At 39.5% G+C, this 20,978-nt stretch overlaps 1 protein-coding gene across 1 annotated transcript in view; it reads left to right on the forward strand.

Annotated features, from left to right (window-relative positions):
- The window catches only part of T265_14780 (hypothetical protein), a gene marked incomplete at both ends in the record, with an annotated part of 30,257 nt that extends 15,087 nt beyond the window's left edge, over nucleotides 1–15,170 (forward strand). The window contains 5 exons of the mRNA XM_009175212.1: nucleotides 943–1,282; nucleotides 7,123–7,406; nucleotides 10,102–10,222; nucleotides 12,248–12,328; nucleotides 14,325–15,170. Coding sequence (XP_009173476.1) covers nucleotides 943–1,282; nucleotides 7,123–7,406; nucleotides 10,102–10,222; nucleotides 12,248–12,328; nucleotides 14,325–15,163 — 1,665 coding nt within the window. The remainder of the gene's footprint in view (nucleotides 1–942; nucleotides 1,283–7,122; nucleotides 7,407–10,101; nucleotides 10,223–12,247; nucleotides 12,329–14,324) is intronic.
- Nucleotides 15,171–20,978: the final 5,808 nt, after the last annotated feature.

Raw genomic sequence — 20,978 nt, forward strand, 5'->3', positions numbered from 1 at the left:
CAGAATGTCATACGTCTCATACAATCTGTCTCCTGAATGCCTATTCTGCTTATGCCCCAGTAAATCTATACATGGTTACCAATCATGTCTACCGAGGCGTGAGAACCAAAATTTTTAATCCTATATAATCTCTTTACGTTTTGTGTGCATTGCAAACGAGAACTAACCGTGCTTTGTTAACACCGTCATCATCATCACCGTCATCATCATCATCATCATCATCATCATCATCATCATTATCATCACCACCGATATCATGGTATCAGTATACAACACCGATGTTTCACATCCGTATGTGAACACTGTACAAATCTAATAACAAAATAGTTTATTTACGATGATGATTTTTTAAACAAGTAGAAACTAAGTTAGCCGCTCTTCAGGAAGGAATTTCTTCATTTGTATTGATTGCAGAAGTAGGCAAATGTACAATTTATTTTCCGTCAACTTATTCAGATGAGAACCCTTCAATTTCGACGCGTAAGGAAAAACTACCTATTGGAGCCATTATCAAAGATACCTCACAGTTCGCTTATATGAAGGGTAACTGAGGCATGTATTTCATTTGCGGGCTTACTTCACTGGTGACAAGGCTTTCAATATATGCAAGGCTTAAAAACACTTCTCTTGATTGAACTCAGTCGCCTAGAAAAATTAAAGAACGTTTTGTTACCGTGACAGGGATGTGGCTAGTCGAAAGCCAGAAGAGGAATTATTGCGAATATGTTTACAAAACGCTTAGAATTTAAAATTTGAAACCGTTTTTTCCGAAGTAAAATACTTATTCTGGTAATCAGAAGATACACTTAGTATGGCTCTGTGGAACGGAAAGAATACCGAACGCTAACGTCTTAGTGTGTTTTGAAGAAAAACTGAACTAAGTCTTGTAGCGACTGGCTTACAAAGGCAGTAAAATAACATAACTTGGTACCGTTTTTTCAGGTTATTTTTACCTTCCTGGATTGTGGTTCCCTGTTGTTCATGCTGGGATCGCTGTTTCGCTGCGTGAGACTCAAGCCGAGGTTGTGGAATTCACTCAGACAGTCGAAAAGTCCTTGGAGACCAGCAGGAAGAACAAGCAGATCACCGTCTAGCCCAAAATCTCCATTTTCCTGGCCGGATTTTTTCTGTGGTATACTTCAGCATAATATGCAAACCTGCCCTAAATCTGCTTGGTTATCTACGACCACCGATGATTTGAAGGAAGATCCGAGAAATTTCCTCCATAAACGGAAGCATTCGGCGCACAGAAAGGAAGCTTTCATCCATTTAATCTTTATAGGTATGTTTCAAGCAAATTATCTTTATACATATGCAGAGTACATACATATAGTGATGGTTAAGCAGGGGGTGAATTATGTGAACACGTCTGAAGTTTTGAACGCCAAGAAAAAAGGCGATAGATACTAAGATATTCCCGGTGTGGCTAGTTAACAACTGTCAATATACTGTCAGGCGTGCTGTGAAATTCGTGTTTAAAAGTCATGCTCTTTGATATCTGTGTGGTTGCCTTAGGCTTTCTTCCTATGACCCACATTCGGACTAAAGTCTCGGTTCACGTGCGGTCCTTTGTATTTGAGTCGCCTTCACATAACAAACTAGATTAAACCTAAGTGCACAAATTGCTCTAAGAAACTTTGATCTGTGGTAGCATGTGAATAGACGCAGATTCAGCACAGCATCTCATCGCATGCAGGAGTTTTTGCAATATGCGCACTTTCTCAGGAAAATGATGGTAGTCAGATAATGCACGGAGTATGACAACGGAGTTGGGCTTCAGTTTATCCCATTCGCATGCAATTCTCGGAGTGATCAGAGAATGTCAGTTGTGTTTTTTATTCGGATCTTCAGTTTTATGCTGGTCTGTACAGCGCAAACACAGACACATTTGCTAGAATCACTCTTGCTCGCACAGTTCTTGCGGTAATCCAGGTTGGACACGTCACTTTTGCAGAACAGTTGTTCATGTATTTTGTTGTTTGTTCGAAAAGCGCTGCAAATGTTGGGGTTGGAGTGTACGCAACCAATGTTTCCAGATATGCGCTCCGGATACCGTTTTCGCACCTTGCCAATCCACTCGACCCCGCAGTCCGTTGAATGTAAGGATGACTGTAACACATTCCCGAAGAAATATGTTGGAAATAATTGCTTTGCGCTGTTTGCTGTAGTCTGGATTTCAGAGGAGACTGTGTTGCTAAACATCTTATTTACCTAGTGGACCACTTTGCAACTTACTGCGTCTGAACGATTCAGATGCAGGGATAAAAATTTAACCAGCATTAGTTTTTGGCAGACTGGTTCAAAGTTATCAAGGTTCCAATACATGTCACAAACAAGAGGCGCAGGCTTTTTGTTATGTGTGATACGTCGACGTGTTAAAAGCAGGTTCATCTAATATGTAGTTGTCGTAACAAATGTGCCACAGGCGTAGACAAACTCTGGGAGACCGTCAAAGTTTCTTAAGAGCAGAGATTCAGTCTGTATGGGGACTGAGTTGTCTACAGTAGGAGAGACGAGGGAAATTAAAACCAACTAGTCTGCACTCACGTTTGTCCTTCAAATACGAATTCAGTGGATTGTGAATATAATCTCAGACCATGTATAGTGTGGCCGTTCGTGACGTTGCTCGAGTGTGGAACATGCCTTGGTGAACGCTATCGACCCAAATATTACCATGTTATTATTATTATTATATCAATATAAAGGTAAACAATATTATCATCAAGAACGAAATCATATAAGAGCAGTTTCACTTGGCGTGCCCAAAGTATTGCCGCAATATATTGAAAAAATTTGCTGACGAACTAATGATTGTTTCTTTCAGCAACCGGGGTCATATTATGGTTTTATGTAGGCATTTTATGTCTAGGAATCGATGATATTCTACCCGCTAGGCTTTTGAAGCCTCAGTCGACCTGTTAATAAGTTTTACAGGTGAGCTCCAAAATATCTTTGACAGTACTGGGAGAGTTTAATCGCCGTGGATTGTTAGTTCATAAAGGAGGTCCTGGCGACTGTACAGCAGGTTTACTCAGCCCAACTGTCAGAAATTCTGGGCACCAAGCTTGGCGTGTATCAAAGGAACTACTGACTACAAAATTACCAGAGTGGTCAAACAAATCGCTTCCCTTTGAGTCCAAGTCTGGGAAACGAAAGTGTCTTCCCCTTCAAGATTTTACCGCTGCGTTTTGATGCTCAGTCAAGAAATCCCAGAGGTTCATAATACTATAAAAAACGTTGACCAGAAAGTAATGAGTTTTCTCACTTTGACTGGAGAGCACGTTGTAAGTCGTTGCTAAACTGTCATATTAGCTGTTCGAAAAAAATGCTCAGGGGCTCACCCTTTGCATCCACATGAAAGTAGGATACATACCGCTAGAAGTCTTTAAGCACGCATGCGCCTGGTTTACTAAAGAGTTTCTGACGCAATCTGAAAAACTAAATTTTTGATATTGGAGGATATAGAAACACATGGATGGTACAAATCGGTGATCTTATACACTTAGATTACTTCGCGTTTTCTCCTCTTACCACACCTGGATTACACCAGCCAGTGTTGTGTGGCGGTCAAGTAGAACAAAACAGCGGGTGTGAAGCGTAATCACAGTCTCTCAGTCCCTTGGACTGTCTATATAAGGCAATTTAACTAACTAATTGTAAGCGACTGTTAGACAGCATCTATTCATTCTTTCACCGTGCCTTCGAGTTTCTTTGATTGGCTATCACATAAGATTTATCGTGATTTTTTTCCGTTGTTTGTATTCATTTCATCATAATAAATGTAAAATATTTACCAGCTGCACTTTAGACGAATGTTTCTAATCGAATGACCCGTCAAGAGACTGTCAAAACGTTCCACTTTACTCGACCCAATGTCAGCGGTATTTCTTCCTAATTCTTTGAATAATATAAGCTGTTACAAATTAGACTGAGATTTTCTTAAAATTTGAAAATGGCGTTCACTTGCAGCTCCAGATAATTTTGCTCCTCGATATACAGAAGGTGTTCATTTCGTGTGAATGAACTTATTATTTAAATGAACGAATAGCACTTCCAGTCACTGCACAAATCTGCGTGCCCAAAGCCTTCAAATTAAGTAGGAGTGTGCTTCAGTTGCGTGAAATTTGACTAACGATTTCGTCTACCTGGACAAATGACAACAGGCAAAATTCACTTCAGGTTGAAAATGTCACACTGGCATTTTCTAAACGCTGAAGTACATATCACTGGGGACAAATAAAATGACCGTCGGATGCACCACAATAAATTGGTCATTTCTGTCTCTGGAATCAGAGGATTAGCTTCAACGTTCAGCAAATAAAAAGGTCTAGTATTTTAGCACTTTTGTTCAACCAAGGGCTGACATACCATAGTTGAAGAAAAGGAGAACACAATATAAAGGATCATTAGTGGATCCTTAAGTATAATGACAAATTGCGTACATGCCTTAGCCGTTCGTGATGATGACCTCAACAATGTGCAACTACGAGGACAAAAGCTCATTGAAACATGACTCACTGACATAGCCAGATCCAATCTTGCCCGCCTGATTTTAAATTAAACGTGTAACCGTCTAAACGAATGTCTTGCCTCAGTTCTCTATTTGCATCCTAATATCTTTGATCGGCTGCACGTCAGGCTGCACGATACAGGTTTTCAGATAAAATACTTATCTTTCCTGCGCCGTAGTCTCCGTTCGGTCGAAGTGTTGAAGTTGTAAACTCAAAATTTAATCGGCCAACTGAGTGACGTTCAGTAAGTTATTACGTAAGTGCCGACATTTTCGCGATGTTACGACGTCTCGATAGGATTATTATCGCAACTGCGTCTTAATAAGACAGTGGTCTGAGTGGCTTGAGAGTTTTATCCTGTAATGAATGGACAATAGTTGCACGGCCAATTATTCTCTGCTCAGTTGTGGTCTGACGGAGATCTCAGCAACGCTGATAGCCAAAACTGAACAGTAAATTCGAAACAAAACAAGAGATGAGATGGACAATGTAGATACCCTTGGTTGAAAATGTCTGAAAGGTAGGATTTAGCAACGGAGAGAAGGCGATGTTTTACAGTAGTGGTGTAATTGGAGTATGAAAATTAACGGTTTGCTTCATTTCATCGCCCAAGGCTGTCAGCAGCTACAATAAACGGCTAAAATGGAGGTGTCAAAAGATGCTAAGGAAACCATAAAGTTGGAAATTTGCGCAAAAGTAATGCAGGGAAGAACAAATACAGGTAACCCTGTTAACAATATAAGTACTAGAGGAAGGGCATATTCACACCAGGCGTGTCTGCTGCAATACGTCACATATATAAACTTATTTGTATCTATCTGTGGAACGCGCCTTGATCTACAAACTTCAGTATCAAGACTGAGTTGGAAAACATCTTTACAAGATTGTTATGTGCAACCCATACTGCAACAATTTTAATCCAACGTTGTCGATCCGACTTCCTTTCGTTTAACTGACGCATCGCGGAAACAAATTTCTCCGGAGGTTCCCACCTCTAAGTAAGCCAGGAGGCTTCGTCATGGGGACAGTTATATTTTAACTTTTTGTCAATGGTGCCAACAATTTGAAAGGCTCAGTCAATCTAGCTGAGTTGCACCGCCCAGCAGATCCTTTATCACTAGAACATAGACAAGGAGCCCGTTAAAGGAACTTACCAGAATATTTGAGCATCAAACGAAATTTCGGAAAGACAAGTGACACAACACAATTGTTCATTCGTTAAATTCTTATTTCGGGAGGAAAAACTAGTTTACTATACATATTTGTGTTGTGTGGGAAATCTGTATACTTTCACAGTGAATCACATCGTCATTATTACACGTTTCATCACTTACATGGAAGGCCGAGTGAATGTATTGGGCGTGTCACTCTCAATAGTTGCTCGCCTGGTTCAGCCATAGTTTTTCGGTATCCTTTGAAAAGACAGGTTTTTAGTATTTGGTAGGTTGTCGGGTTGACGCCCTATAAAACCCTTTCGCGTAATCTAGTAAATACTACCTATCAAATGGTCACTTAGTATCTGAATAAGTCTTCCAGGAAAGTCTTGCTATGAACAATGTTAATACTGTGTAGCGCGCGTTTCCCTTCAGTTTCTTTTGCTTTGGTGAGTCATAACATCAAAGCACATGCTAATCGGTTCGCTTCGTGGCCCACTCCGAAAGACAAATGTGGTGCCCAAATTGACGAGAAAAGATATATTTCATATTTCCGTTTTCCAAGCTACACGGTGCAAACACCTGACAAGTTGTAGAAATCCATGAATGATATAAAACATTTGGTTGAAACAGGTGCCTCGAGGTTGGTTACGCAAAAGTTTCCGCAATAACTTGCTTTAAAGACCATTAAGACCAGAGTCTGCCTCATTCGGGGCAAGAACGCATGAAAATTCCATGAGCAATGTAAAGCCAACTGTTAAACACTCAGGAACGCTACCAGTTTAGACTATGATCTTCATTCTTCGCATGATGTAAACATGCCAGAACCGGGTTTGACTTCACTCAGAATAAAACCAAAATATTATAAAAGACATGATTCAGCACTAGCGAAAAAACGTTTTATGCTGAAGTTGCAAACGGTCAACTACTTTTGTAAAGTCTGCTTTTAAAAACGAAACAAGTATAGAAATAGCTAGGTCTGTCCCTATAAATGAGAAATCTAGTGATTTGTTAACCAGGAGGAAATATCTTCAGAAGGTGCACTTTTGCATCCGGAGGCTGAAATGAACAAAATGCACTTCTTGGGATCTGAGTGTTTTATTTCTACCGGCGTTCTCATGTGTAGATTAACGATGGTATTACAAAATCTCCATCATATAATTTTATATGCAACTTTGATTTCAAGCAGAACTAGAACATTTTAATGCAACAGAGTTGTACGAAAATTGTGAAGTACTGTCAAAAACGTTTTGGGCATGGGGTAAAGGTTAATGCACTTAAGGTTTTCTCGTTATTTGTAACTGCGGTACATCAACCTCTTAAGCACTTACTATTTAGATCGGCCCTTTGAAATTCAAATAGTTCCTCATGCACACTGCTCACCAGATTCTATTGGGGCACTAGAAACCCTCGCCTAAAAAGCCCGAAAATTCACTTTTATGCTCTTTTTTGTAAAGCAGTCGTTGCTAGCATCACCGTGATTCAGATAGCCATTGACTGGTGGATTGAAAAACCGACAACACCGGATTCTCGGAGAGTGTTCAGTTGCAACAATTTTGCGCAGACCCAGCATGACGTGCCTTCACTAGAAGCAAAGAGCAACGACACGAAGAATTGGTCAGTGCACTCAGCTAAAGCAAATTCTTGGAACGTTCAAAACAATAGCTTGGAAAGTATATATTATGGATGTCTACTGGGGCTTGTTACTGTGCAGGCACTGTTTTTGAGCAATCCGTTCGAGGTAAGCCATAACAGATAAACACCATGTATTTTTTCAAAGTCCTATATTTCACTTTATGTAGAACGGTTCAGTGTAAATTGATCGCTTACTTGCGTAGGACAGCGATAAAAATGTCAAAAGAGTTGTAGTGCTAGCATTCGTTTAAATCGTCAGTTTTATAATCTGCAAAACTATTGGCTAAAGATACGTGGTTGATCAGGTTTACTTCATTCATGGTGACTTGCTGCCCGTTTGGTTTACGTTAAATGCCCATCAAGAGTTCAGTCATTGGTAGTAAAGAAATTAAAAGTGCGTGTGTCGGGTGTTCTGAGAACAAGAAAGACCAAACAGTGGTTCAATTCAATTGATTACAGGTAATTACGAGGCCCACTATAAGCAGTGACGTTCCGCATCATATTCCTATAATGAGACGTTCACGCTATGTGTAATCAAAGGATCTAAAATCTCCTGATCCATTCTTTAGCATAAAAGGTACTTTAAATTTCTGTAAATTAAGCACACACAACTTCTATGCTTCAGTGAATTATTGCCAATGATAAATTGAAGTATATATTGTATGCCAAGATTTTGCTTGACAGAATGTTCTAGAACCATATTCTTTCGTATGCGCGAGAAATAACGCAAATTGAGATGAAGGTAATACGAAGGAAGGACTAGTTCAAACGCATGGAACATTTAACCAGACGGTCAACGAAGACATATTTTGAACAGGATATCAGACAAATCGACAGGAATTTAATCATTTTGGAATAATACCATATTTGCGTGCGGGAAAAACGACAACCGTGAAACCCATTTTCAACATTGTAACTGGGAAGAGTCGATTCAGAGTATGGGGTTTTTCGTTTGAAAGTTGAGCAAAGTCTACTGCAAGTGGAAGACAGGCAACAGATGACTTATTAAATTAAATCTGACAAGAAATAAAAGTGGACATAAGGCCGTAGATGATGTTGCAATATACACTGATCACTAGTTATAGTTAACATTCTCCTACAGATCTGAAACTGGTGCCTACAAGGATAATGATCACAAGCAAGTTTAAACTGGGTATCAATTTGTGGTCATTAGATGTGGACAAAGTTTTCGAGATTCATTTTTATAAAATCCATACGAGTCAAGTTGATTACCTGCTCGAATACAGACCAGTCGAAAAAGAACCAGTTTTATAGGTCCACGCTAGGGAAAATATACAAAGGTCTACCAAACTGGCACTCTGAAGAACCACACTGCCCAGAATATTTATGAAAACTTCACAACAGCTCGCCATCAGTTTCACGCATTCTGGGAGACATCAGGTGGGCGCAGCCTGCGGCGGTTTTGTGAAACTAGTGGTACACTTGATTAATAAATTATACGCTATTCGCGAAATAGGATCAGCTGCCAGCCGAGTTTCATCAACAGGAATCTCACTTGGATACTTGCTGAAACCATTTTAGGTCATTGTTAACTAGAATGTAGGTCTGGCAGGATTATGGGAACTGCGTTCACTTGATGAGCCGCAAAAAGGTTGAAACTGTAGGTGGGATGTCAAAACGCTTTCACTAACCTTAGGGTAATGTTCAGTCAAGAACTGCGACATCTAGAATATCGGTCTCCATCCGGCACATAACAAAAGATCCATCCAAGCTTCAACGGAAACTAGCATAGTATGCAAACGAGGGTATGTGACTGAATACCAACCATTATGGGGTAGCAAACACAAAGGGCTCACAAACATTCATCGAGATTGGAAGCTTTGTGTTGTCTCAGCGATCTCAGTTATGATAACTCGGATAATTCCGATAACTTTGTTGGGAGGCTCCGCAAAAGAAAAATACAGTTTGCGGCCACGATTGTTCGAGTAAGTTGATGAGAACAAAAGTGCGGAGGGCCTAACTAAGATTGGTATGGCGCTAACAGTGAAGAAGACAGTGAGGAAGACAACAGGCAAGTTGTAATATACAATGAAATACCGAAACAGCATAGACTGTGCAGAAACTAAAATCCGGAAAAGTATGTTTAACTCCGGCGCATCGATAACTTGCATCAGTGTGAGTTCACAACACAATCGGAATCAGTCAAATGCTTTTGTTTTCATATTTACTGAAGGCTAATCCTGTTAAGTAACACAATCGGATTTTGGTATGAAACGTATACTGACGGGAATAGAGGAGACTTTTTAGTAGATCGACACGTATGATGAACCTAAGTGGCACTGTTCTATCTATGCCAGACATACAGAAAGCATCAGCTTAGAGATCTAGCAGGGTTAAAACAGCTATTATTTATTCGTTTATCGAATGTTTCACAAAAACTCAAAATTATGGTGATACTATAATCATTTTGCAGGAAAGTGTCACAGAAAGTTGTTTTAGCTGTACCCTAAATGGTTTCCAGCATATGAATTTCCCAAAAATGCCAGTACCGGTCTATTAGTTGTTTTGTTACGCTGTCCCTTTTTGGGACTCCACCTGAATAGTAAAAAGCTAGTTTTAAAAAGTATGAACCAAACAGGAGATAAACGTAACTTTATCTTGGAAGCACTTGACCCAAATATATCGACAAAAACTAACTAGTAGTCGCTTTGTGATGTTGAACCGGCCAAACGGCTCTACAGCTAAGGTTCCCAAGAAGTGTTCCATGCTATGCAACAATAAATGGCATGCCCTTAATTTTTTGGTAAATCCTACAAAGATTCTTTGCTTTTTTCTTCCAGGTAATCTCACCGACACCATTACTCTTTACATTTGGTTACGCGCACCTAATGTCAACCAATATCCTACGATTCCTGATGATCTCCTTCTGTCACAACTGTACTCTGATTACAGGTCATTCAAGTGAGTTCAGCCGGTTTAATGCAGATGTGGACTTTATGTTCTGGGTTAAATGTTCTTCAAAGTTTTACAGTCGAGGTACAGTATGAAGTGGAATTACGTCCTCATTGCTTGTTTATATGGCTGAATAGATAAGTCCTTGAAAACTGCATCCGTCAACACGAAAACAGTAGAACTCACATCCATAGGTTGGAGAATATGAGACATCCATCTGAGCCATTGGTTCGTTCGATGTACACTGAACTAAATATGTTGGATCATCTGGGCAAATTTGTCTCTAAACTGCTCATACTCTGTCCTGATTTTAACACATTGGAAAGATACTTGGGATGCATACTAACTTTCTTCTTACATGGGCCTCTTTGTAACCAAATAATGATGTGAAAAATATTTTGAGGAATACTATAACATAGTGTGTTTACCTTCTCATCCATTCACCACATTTCAGAGCTTACGTAGAGTAAGTCAAATCTGGAATGTTTTTGGCCAAGTGGTCGCCCTTGGTAACCAATGCATTTTTAAAAGATATGGTCATATCATATGCTGCCATTAGCGTTTCACTGTGCACTGCGGCTCTGCATATGTCATTACATACAGGTTCCACACTGGTTTGCTTGCGGTATCTGGACCTCACTCAAGAAACTCGACAGATGAAAAATTCGTTTGTTCCTTAAAAATGATATAGGTACTTGTTGAATCTGACAACAAGATCTACAAGCTTAACGATGATATCAACACAGTGGAATCTCTCCTGAAATTTAAATGATAGTTCAATCACACTGCGGAGTCGGTGGCTTCATTTGAAAGACCATTCACATCCATTTCTGCCCCAATGCCATCACTGGACGCATGCGGTTGTGCATTACGAACCGGTTGAAAGTCAAAAGCCACCAGTTGCACGCAGTGCCAATGCTAGGCTTGGGCTGACAGTATCTCTGCCCCAATGCCATCACTGGACGCATGCGGTTGTGCATTACGAACCGGTTGAAAGTCAAAAGCCACCAGTTGCACGCAGTGCCAATGCTAGGCTTGGGCAACCTGACAGTATCTAAAACCCCGTACTTATTTCGGGCTGCATGGCAGCGGAAGGACTAGAAGAATGATACAGCTAAACGGCTAATGGCTACTGCATACTTAATTCCCACAATTGACCCGTGAACAACTAACTCCCTATGCATAAAAGTTGAAAGAAGCATCTCGCGACACGTCTCATCATGAGTAACCTGGCTCCTTAATTAGCGTCTCCTTCTTGATGGGTATAAATACTCTACTCCTGGTTTCTCCTAGATTTGACAAAGTTTCGACTATGAGGTTTCATAATTCTCAGAAGATTTTTGAAATTCTCCCTCCACATTTTTGAAGTCGAAAAATGCCCACGTACCAGGTGTTTTAAAAGTGCATCTCCTTTCAGGCTGCAAACTTACAAAAACTCACAACAGTAAAAAAAAATATAGTCAAAAATCCTTTTTGTGCCGTTTTAGGAATTCCAAAATTTGAAATTGGGAAATGCGATGTATTTGAGAGAAAGATGTAAATAGTGGCTGGTTCCTCGGTTAAAACTCGCGTGAAATTGGCTCAATTTTCCACTCTTTGGACTTAAATGCATAAAATATAACGTAACTTTGTTTGCCAGTATCGAAAGACTTTGTTTTTTCTGAGCTGTCTGTCAAAACAAATAGTCATCAGGCGTTTTTTTTCTAATGAACGTTGTCATTCGAGTGGGTCAGGCAAATCCACATTCAAAAATGCACATTTGGCCATTGCAAAAAAGCATTCGTTTGATTGCATATGGAATATTTTATTAGCAAGTTTCAGACGTGAATAGAGAAAAAAGTACCTTGAGTTAAGAAACTGACGAGTAACCTTTACAGCCCAGTTTCAATTCGGAGTTTGTTCTGCCCTTTCTAAAATAAGTCGCAACCAGTGGTGTAGCTGGGTGTTCTAGTGGATTAGAAACAATCATTTGATTGGCTCTGCTTATTTCTGATCACGTATACCAAGCTAATCTATGTTTATACTGCATTTTAGATCAATCAAGGACTCCCGGCCTGTGGATTTTTCTGGACACATTAAACAAGCTCAGATATGTTTCTAGTTTCTTCTCTGCAAGTTACCATGTCATTGCACTCTGTAAGTTCCAGAACAAATTTGACAACAATTGTGGATGGGCCTGCTGCTAACAATTTTGAATAAATTACTCAAACTAGGCAAAAAAGGTTGAACACAAGTTTTTTTCCCGAATTAGTCACTATTTGAAAGAAAAAATAATATAACCATTTGAAATTTGTAACCCATTGTAAGCGGAGAACACTAGCCCTAAACGTTGGTAACAGCTAATCAGCTCATTATGATCGGTTCCAACATTGAAGATAATGCTGGTAGCGCAGTTTTTGGTTGAACTTCTCTTTGGATTCAGAATTTTTTTTGCATACGCTTCATTAGTTATTGAAGTACCACTCACAAGGCACTCTGTAGTGGTGGAGCATTGTAGCAGTCACACATTAACTGATATATCATCGGATCTGTCTTCAAATTCCTTATCGTTTTGTGGTTAAATCTTTAGTAGCTTTTGCTGGAATCCTGGTGGTTTCTGAATGTTCTTAACAGATATTGGATGCGCTGGCAGGGGACGTTCTCAGATCAAATCCATTGAAAGCGTAAGCGATATCGAATAACTAGAATAATTCTAGAATAATATTGGGCATATGCATCGCGCCTGCATTTCCAAGTGGGATGAAAGCGAAACCTTGCGCGTACAAATGGATCATTCTTTGCTAAATCAACTATTTTACTCCGTAATTTGCATATCTTTTGGGATCACTGCGAAAGACAAGTCACTTCCTGGACCAAAAAAGCCGGCATTTGATATTGATCTTGCCGGCTTTATGTCAATTCAAACTCAGGGTAAAATATAAACCAATGTCGCATGATGTGTCAAATAACTCTTCACCAGTAGATGATATGTTTGCCATCCATATTTCGCTCTGGCTGGTCTAAGTAAGTTAGAAGACTAGCAAAGACCTTTCGTTCAGCTTTGTGTAGGGTGGAAAAAGTGGATAGTTTATGATTTGACGAAGAAGAATTAAAGAGTTGTGTTGTGATAGGTGTGCCACATTGTTTGTCATATGACCTTTTGATTAGATTTTCATCTTACCGTGTAACGAATTATCGGAAAAGCACCTTCATGCCCAAAACCACCCATGCAGACATAAGAATTTTGTTTTTCCTGGAGAAGTTGGATAAATGCATGACCTATCTATGTTGGCTAGCATTACTTTACTGTACCCAGTATGTAAACTCTCTGCGGAGGATTAAGCCTCATCTATAGTGCACATTTATTTTTATCATTAAACCACAGGATCAAAAGGCGATTATCAGAAAACACCCACAGAATGGTACAGTTAAAACCGAATTACCAGTTCTGTGAACTTTATCGTATTACGTGCAAAAAATCACAGTATTTGTGCGTCCATAAAAATATTGTTGGCTGAACAACAAGCAAATTTTCTGTTAATTCTATGACTGCACAGGAAACGTCGGTTTACCCTGACTGTGATTACACAGGATAGGCTGTTCGCATGGGGCTCATAATTTAGACTGGTTGGCTAACTTACTGGTCCATGCTGATTGGCACTCATCTGCTGAACTGTGGTCGGTATGGTCAAATGTTCCTGCAATCTGATGGTCCACGGGTGTTATGTAATCTGCACAGACAGTATTTCTCTTGTTTAGACCGCCAGATACACCAGATACAACTATTCTGGCTGTCTAAGACTGATAGCCAAGCACTGTTCTCTTCGGCAGGATGGGCTTGCTAACCAAACGTTCACATGACAACGGTAAGAAGAAAAAGCATTTATGTCTAATTCTTTCACGTCCCGAATACATTTTTTTCATCGAGGTATACCCAATCAGTCAGTGGGGAATACTGCCTGAAGGTGGCACAACGAAGCGTCCAATCTACATCAGCCCACAAAGCATGTTTTCATTAGTCAAACTCAGGTTCTTTACCGTGGTGTCAAAAATAATAGCGGATTTTGTCTCCCAGATATAGCAGATGATTCAAACTTATCTTATTGCTATGCCCTGTTTCCAAAAAATGCAGGCTACCTCCATTTCTTGTGGAACGAAAAATTGACGAAAATCAACTGGTTCACACAGCAAAAGGAAGAGCTTCAACACAATTTCACTGTAGGACGGACTGTAACTGGAGAACGCCTTGACGAAATTCGGACAACCGATTCTAAACGGAGTTTCAAACCAACATCCAGGAGGTCGAAGCGCGGTAAATTTTTCTTGATTTCACGAGTTCACCTAGAACGGGTCACGCTCCACTGGACGGTCTGGTTGCTGGGCTCACTGCTAATTTTTACCACAGCCACCGTAATTATTGTACTGAACGTGAATATATCGTCTTATTCAACCCGAACTATCATATCCTTTTCATGGATTATTCTACTTACGTTTTGTTCCACAGTCATGGTGCAGTTAATTTTGTATAGATTATGGACCCTTAATTCTTCTGCTGCTCTGCAGGTTGCACAGAGTAGGTGTATTTGCCTGGATAAAAGTTTTTGGATGCCTTTGAATTCCGTTTGCTTCATAGGATCAGTAATCTTTCACACAACTCTGGTATACAATTCACTTAAGATGGCTGATTTAGGCCAGATTACCAAAGTTCTACAGCTTTTAAGCAGCATAATACAGTTATTTGAGATCTGCGGCCAGCTTTTGGTATGCTCCTTAACAAATTTTAACCAACTCCGAACAAAACTAATAAAATCTTATCAATATTTTGTATCTTTCATCAACATTTCTATAGTGGCTCTGTATGTTGATCAGTTTCTAGTTGAGCATCAAGTTTTCTCCGCTAACTATTGCCAAGAACAAGTAGTCTTTTCTGCTTACATTTTATTCAGAATCTTGATGTCGATAGCGGCTTGACTATCTGATACTATTGCGATCAGCTTTGAAATGATGTCTGTTTATTTTTTTGACTTTCAAGTATATATTTGAGGGAAATAAACGCTAAAATGTTTTTGTTTATTTATTATCAGTATTGCAAGTATAATTCTGAAGTGGGACAACGTTGAAGCTTATTTTTCTATTGCTCTAAACAAAGAAAAGGTACTGATTCTATCGTAAATTGTACGGGCAAAAAAGTACTTCTGGAAATTCAAAAACCGAGAGCTAGAAAGGGAATACTGAAACATTCAGAGGTGTAGTGTTGTTAAAGAATGTAACAGAGTGATTTAGTAGAAGCATGAACACAAGCAGTTGCAGACATCATATAGACAAATATGTTTGGGCAGTAATGTTGGTCATGGTCATGGGTTTGGTATAGACCTCGTTAACGAATAAAGATAATAGGATTTTAGGACACTCGGGGAGATTTGTTATTCCTGTTTACTCGTGAAAATACTAAAAATTGTTAGTTGGTGTTTGGGCATCATCTTATCGGAAATTTTCTCTCCCACTTCTCCTGAAGAAATAAGCCGTAACGGATGAGGGCAGTCTAGAAAATGGCGTCCTAGAAAGGATGCATTCTCAAAACAAAATGAGTGGCTTGCATTCAAAGCGGATTCCATGCTGTACGCCACCGGACTTTTGTATAAGGCCGAAGCCATCAATTTAGACGGTGAATGAACTGGTTAGACCAACGACCAACAGATAAAGGCGTTAAGTGTTTCTGTGAAGACTACGAAAATTCAAGTTTCATATAAAGATTTACATGCGCTGAAGATTTAAATAAGGGCGAAATTTTCCATGATCACTCATAAGTCGAAGGAGTATGAAGGGAAAGAACCGAAAGAAATATTCTGGAATGTTATCTGATTGACATTCACCAAGAGTGCGGTTAATGTGGCTTTACAAGAGCGAGTAATTTATCAACAGATGATGTATTATTATTAGTATTATTAATACATAGCTATTCAAAGTAGGCAGCAGACTATTGGGGACTGCCTTGAATACTGATCGGTCCGTTTTTCCGAAAGAATCTCTTGTTGCTGAAATGTAATCAAATCATTTAGGAAAACCACGAATAATCACGAATAAGTAAACTTGTTGGAGGTCCTCTGGGATATCAAGATTTTATGTTAACTATGGTGGATCAGTGGCGAATATTTTGGGGATAGAATATATATCGCATGCAAGTGATGCCAATTAAAAAAACTGCGACAGAACAGCACGATTATTAAGCGACATGTATTCTGCATGCATATTTGTAGCTTTTTACATCATCATATTTTGTTTCAAAAAAGGTTGAAAGTGAAACTTTTCCAAGGGTTGCCAGACAGCTGTACAGCTAACGCGTGAAACGTGGTGACATGCTGGTGGGCGTCAGCATTAGTTTGTAGCGTCTTGCGATTTACCTACGCTTCTATACTGTATTACCAATCACTCGTACCGAAAACCGCCCAATAAAATTGATTCCATTCCATTGACCCTATATGCCCTCATACTGTCATCCGTTAGGTGACCATTGTTACAGTAGAATACTGATTAAATTATAGAAATAATACTGCTGATCAAAATTTATTCTCATGCGGTTTTTGTTTTTGGAAGAAATTTGCCCACAGGACCGGTAACTGGAAACTTCTTGACACGGCAATCAGTTGTCGTCTTTCGCCTGCCGATCCCGATCAAACGATTTTGGGATCACCTCACAGAATGTGCTTTAATTCCGTAATGTTCAGCCTACCAGTGGAAAATTTTACATTGAAAACTGAACATACGATTTTGTTCACCGATACGTTTGACGCACGAATTGTCAATTACGTTGTTGGCTCGCTCAATAGTAACCATCTCTGAGGGAGACGGGTCGTCAGGACCTACCACCCTCACCTTTTCCGCGAAGTGTCAATTCACTGGCAATTCATGTTTTTGAAAAGGCCGCTCGAAACGAAGAAAAACGCTGGTTATTTACCGCCTTTATTTTTATCACCATCCACGACATGAAATGTGGCACAAAAATAGAGTCGATATTGGTACTTCATCCGCATAATTTATCCAAAAGCTTTGTTGTGAATGAATGTAACTTGACAGAAGTTTTTCCACCTAATGTTAGCGCAATACAAGTGGTTCGAGGAGACCAATGTGAGCGATCACTGTGCTAGTGAAAGAGGAGAATGTCTCAGATATCGATTAGCAATCCTATTTTGCAGCGTGGAAAGAAGTATGGAAACCATACCATAGAAGGCAGACTACATCAGCAGTATCAAGGCTTTGTTAATTGCATTCTTACTTCTCTTTCACATCAGAAGGTAACCGTCACTTTGTTTTTGACTCCAAATAACTGCCCAACTCAGGAGACTAGGAGTATTTGCTCAAAACAAATGGTCAAACTATTGCGATATCTGGTGATGCGCACATTATTTCGCTCAGTCTTCTACTGATGTGAAAAAAATAACAGGCTATTTGATTAGTTTAATAAGGAAATTGGATGCGACAGCACAACATTCACTACTAGTGAAAGGAAGAAGACCTTCGCTGTGTGGTTGTTTACTGCCCTCACTACTACCAGGTTTGTGTGCTTTCCAAGCGTGACTGATCACTAAAAGTTACTTTTGTTGTACCAAACATGCGGCACACTCTGGAACATTTGATTTAAATTTCTTACATTTTCGCCTCTAAGAAAACCTGGCTGATGGGTTTTTTTTGGGGGGGGGTAGCATCTTACAGATGCTGTAGGAATCGTCTTACTGTCACATAAACTTGTGTTATACGTTATTTCATGTCGTAGAATTAAGTTATTGATGAGAAATTTAATTAACGGAAACACTTGAATGAATAATATGAGCGAAGTTATAAGATATCCTTTAATCGATGTTTTTTCCTTGTTACAAAACACGGAACGACAATATCATTCCACTCTTTATGGTGTACTGTATATCTCACGCATATCAAACTTTTCCCGACCCCCAGTTCAGTCATAGAGCTACTCGCTGTGAAGAAAACCTTTAGCCAATTAATCTACATTCTCTCTGTGTTAGTTTGCTTTCATGACATTTATTGAATAAGCAGCGATTTACTGTGGCCAAATTGCCTCGTCACTCGATTTTGTGCGCATCAGTTGAGTACCAGTCGCCATACCATGACTGCAAGCCAGCTATCGCAGGGTTAAGGATTAATTATAAATGCCGATAAAAAATAATGGGACGTACCCATCCAGTAGGTACGATATATCACGAATTTGAATTAGCGGCGCTTTCTGATTTCATTAAGTCCGTTGAATTTCTTGGAAGCAAATTCCAGTTTGTCATGCAAATGCAGCTACTTACCGTCTGTGAGTAGCCTGTGAAAAACATCTAACCGATTATAAAAGGGTCTCGATAAAAAACGCGAGGCCTACTGAGTTTAAGCGTGATGCGTAACTGCGACGCATCCGTACATACGTGGAGAATCTGGAAATTATTTTTTACACCCTTCACGTTTAGGAGCATGTCATATTTGCGGTCGTATACCTTCTGTGAATGTTTTCTAACATTTAAGAGCCAGTGAACTACACAATACCCAACATCACGATCTGTGCAGTAGTATACGCAAGAGGTATATTTACACACTTTTTATTACACAGGAAATGTATATAAAATTCCAATGGTACAGAATGATCTCTTCCTCAATGTACTTGGAAATGATTTCAACGTTTACGCTTCAATTAGGTCAGGGCATTTGCATTTCTTTAAGGCTCATCGCTAATTTGCTACCGTAAAAACCAAGAAAGAACCAGAGGATAAACTGATGTAGGGTAAGCACCTACAGACGCGTGGAAAGAAACTGCAACCAACGTTTGTGTCCAGAGTAAACATATAAGCCAAACTAGCAGCTTTTGAAAAAACGAAAACTTTGGTTGGACATGTGATCTCTGTGTCCATATCGCAAAAACGGGTATATTAAGCTCAGTTTTGTGGACAAGTTGTTTACCTGGAAGTAAGTGTATGCGCGGATAACGTGCTCAGTCAGTTGATTCTACTGGAAAACCGCTCCTGTTATATTGCCCATTGGTAGCACTTTTTAAAGATCGAAATTTGATACAAATAGGCATGATTCGCAGAACATCTTACCTACAATTTCATACAGAGATGAATTCGGAGGGCTACATTGCCAAAAATCGTCCAACAAATAAGATGACGATGGGAAATATGTGACGGCTTTAAGAATCCTGAAGACGTTTTGGCAGCCAACCGAATGTAAGAAGACAGAAATGTACCAACATATAGACTACAAAATGATTTTGTCACATGTGGCATACAATAAACAACTATTTCTGAAAAAAACGTCCTTTTTAGAATATACCGACCATAACTGATCCAAAAAACCTCTTTCCTCCTTAGGAGAGAGAAAACATAAAAATCTTCCTTGTAGTCAGTAAATTTAGATGGTTCCCCAGGTAATCACCAACACGTGTTCTCTCCTCTTTTACAATTTCAGACGGATTGTATTCCTTCTGAAGAAATGAATGAAAGCGTACACCAGGTTTTCCCCAGATCCATCCCAGCACATCATAGGATCAATAATTTATTTATTCTATTGAAGTATATTTAAACGGGATATTTTAAGGGAAGCAGATGAAACCTAAAAAAGTTGAGTAAACTGTTCCATATCTCTATACCAAATTTCAGTAAATCCTCAAAAGTATATACGATTCACACTGCGTTATTGGTTTGAAAATACCTTCAGTAAGAATTGATGGACTACATAATTTAGGGATGCTTGTCCTTTATGACATAAGGGTGAGTACTTCGAATGGGATGAGGAAAATAATATGTAATTCTATTTTATAGTATGATGAAGAGGTAAATAGAAATCCTTGGCCTACCCTTAGGCTAAGCCCCTTGTCCGCAATGTCACAACGGTAAAAACGCTAACAATACTGTCTCATCTAGTCGGGATCATAGTGCAACATACAAAACTCACATTGCGCTTAAAGGCATGAAAGTGCCACTACTACTTGTTTTCTGCGATTGAAATCATCGCAATGTCCTTTTATCTGTGAAATAAATTATGGAGGAAATCGGGTAGTCCGTTTAAAGGCAATATTATGACACGATTTGAATCCATACTCACAAAACAAAAGGTCGAGATGCTACCGAGTCAGCAAGCGATCCAAGTATGTTTGGTATCCTGAAGTGGTCTGAAAATTAGAGGCTCACTTTACTTGACAGAAACCTCATTGGAGGTTCACGAAATACAAATTCGGCTAAATTTTCGATGAATGAAAGTTCCTCAGAGAAGACCACCTTCTAGAATAGACATTTGTCGGTATAATTTTTCAACCGTTTTTTTCTGGTGTAGAGCAAATACCTCAGAAACAATGACTTGAGTTGGTAAACGATCAACTGGCGAATGTACTTCATGGTTTTTGGAAGAGGTCACCATGGCTATTGTTTGTGAGAAATGATGAACCAGATAGCATCTTTGAAAAATCAATTCATAGGAACAACTGTTGATTCTGTTCGACAGTTTTTCTTGTTCTTTTTAAAGATACATTTACCGTAATGACAATGAAATAAACCACATCCGACCCCGGTTGTAACGAGAGTGTTGGCGTCAATTGTGCTTCGTCGCCTTACGGTGGCTCGCGAAATACTGACTCGAGAGCAGCAAGCGGGATTCCGGCCTGGTAGGGGTTGTGTTGACCAAATCTTCACACTGCGTCAGGTGCTAGAACAACGCCATACGTATAAGCGACCCACGATTCTAGTATTCCTGGATTTCCGAGGCGCATTCGACTCGGCTGATCGGTCTGTTCTTCTTG

This window comes from Opisthorchis viverrini, assembly GCF_000715545.1.
Source record: "Opisthorchis viverrini unplaced genomic scaffold opera_v5_260, whole genome shotgun sequence".
Classification (NCBI taxonomy): Eukaryota; Metazoa; Platyhelminthes; class Trematoda; order Opisthorchiida; family Opisthorchiidae; genus Opisthorchis; species Opisthorchis viverrini.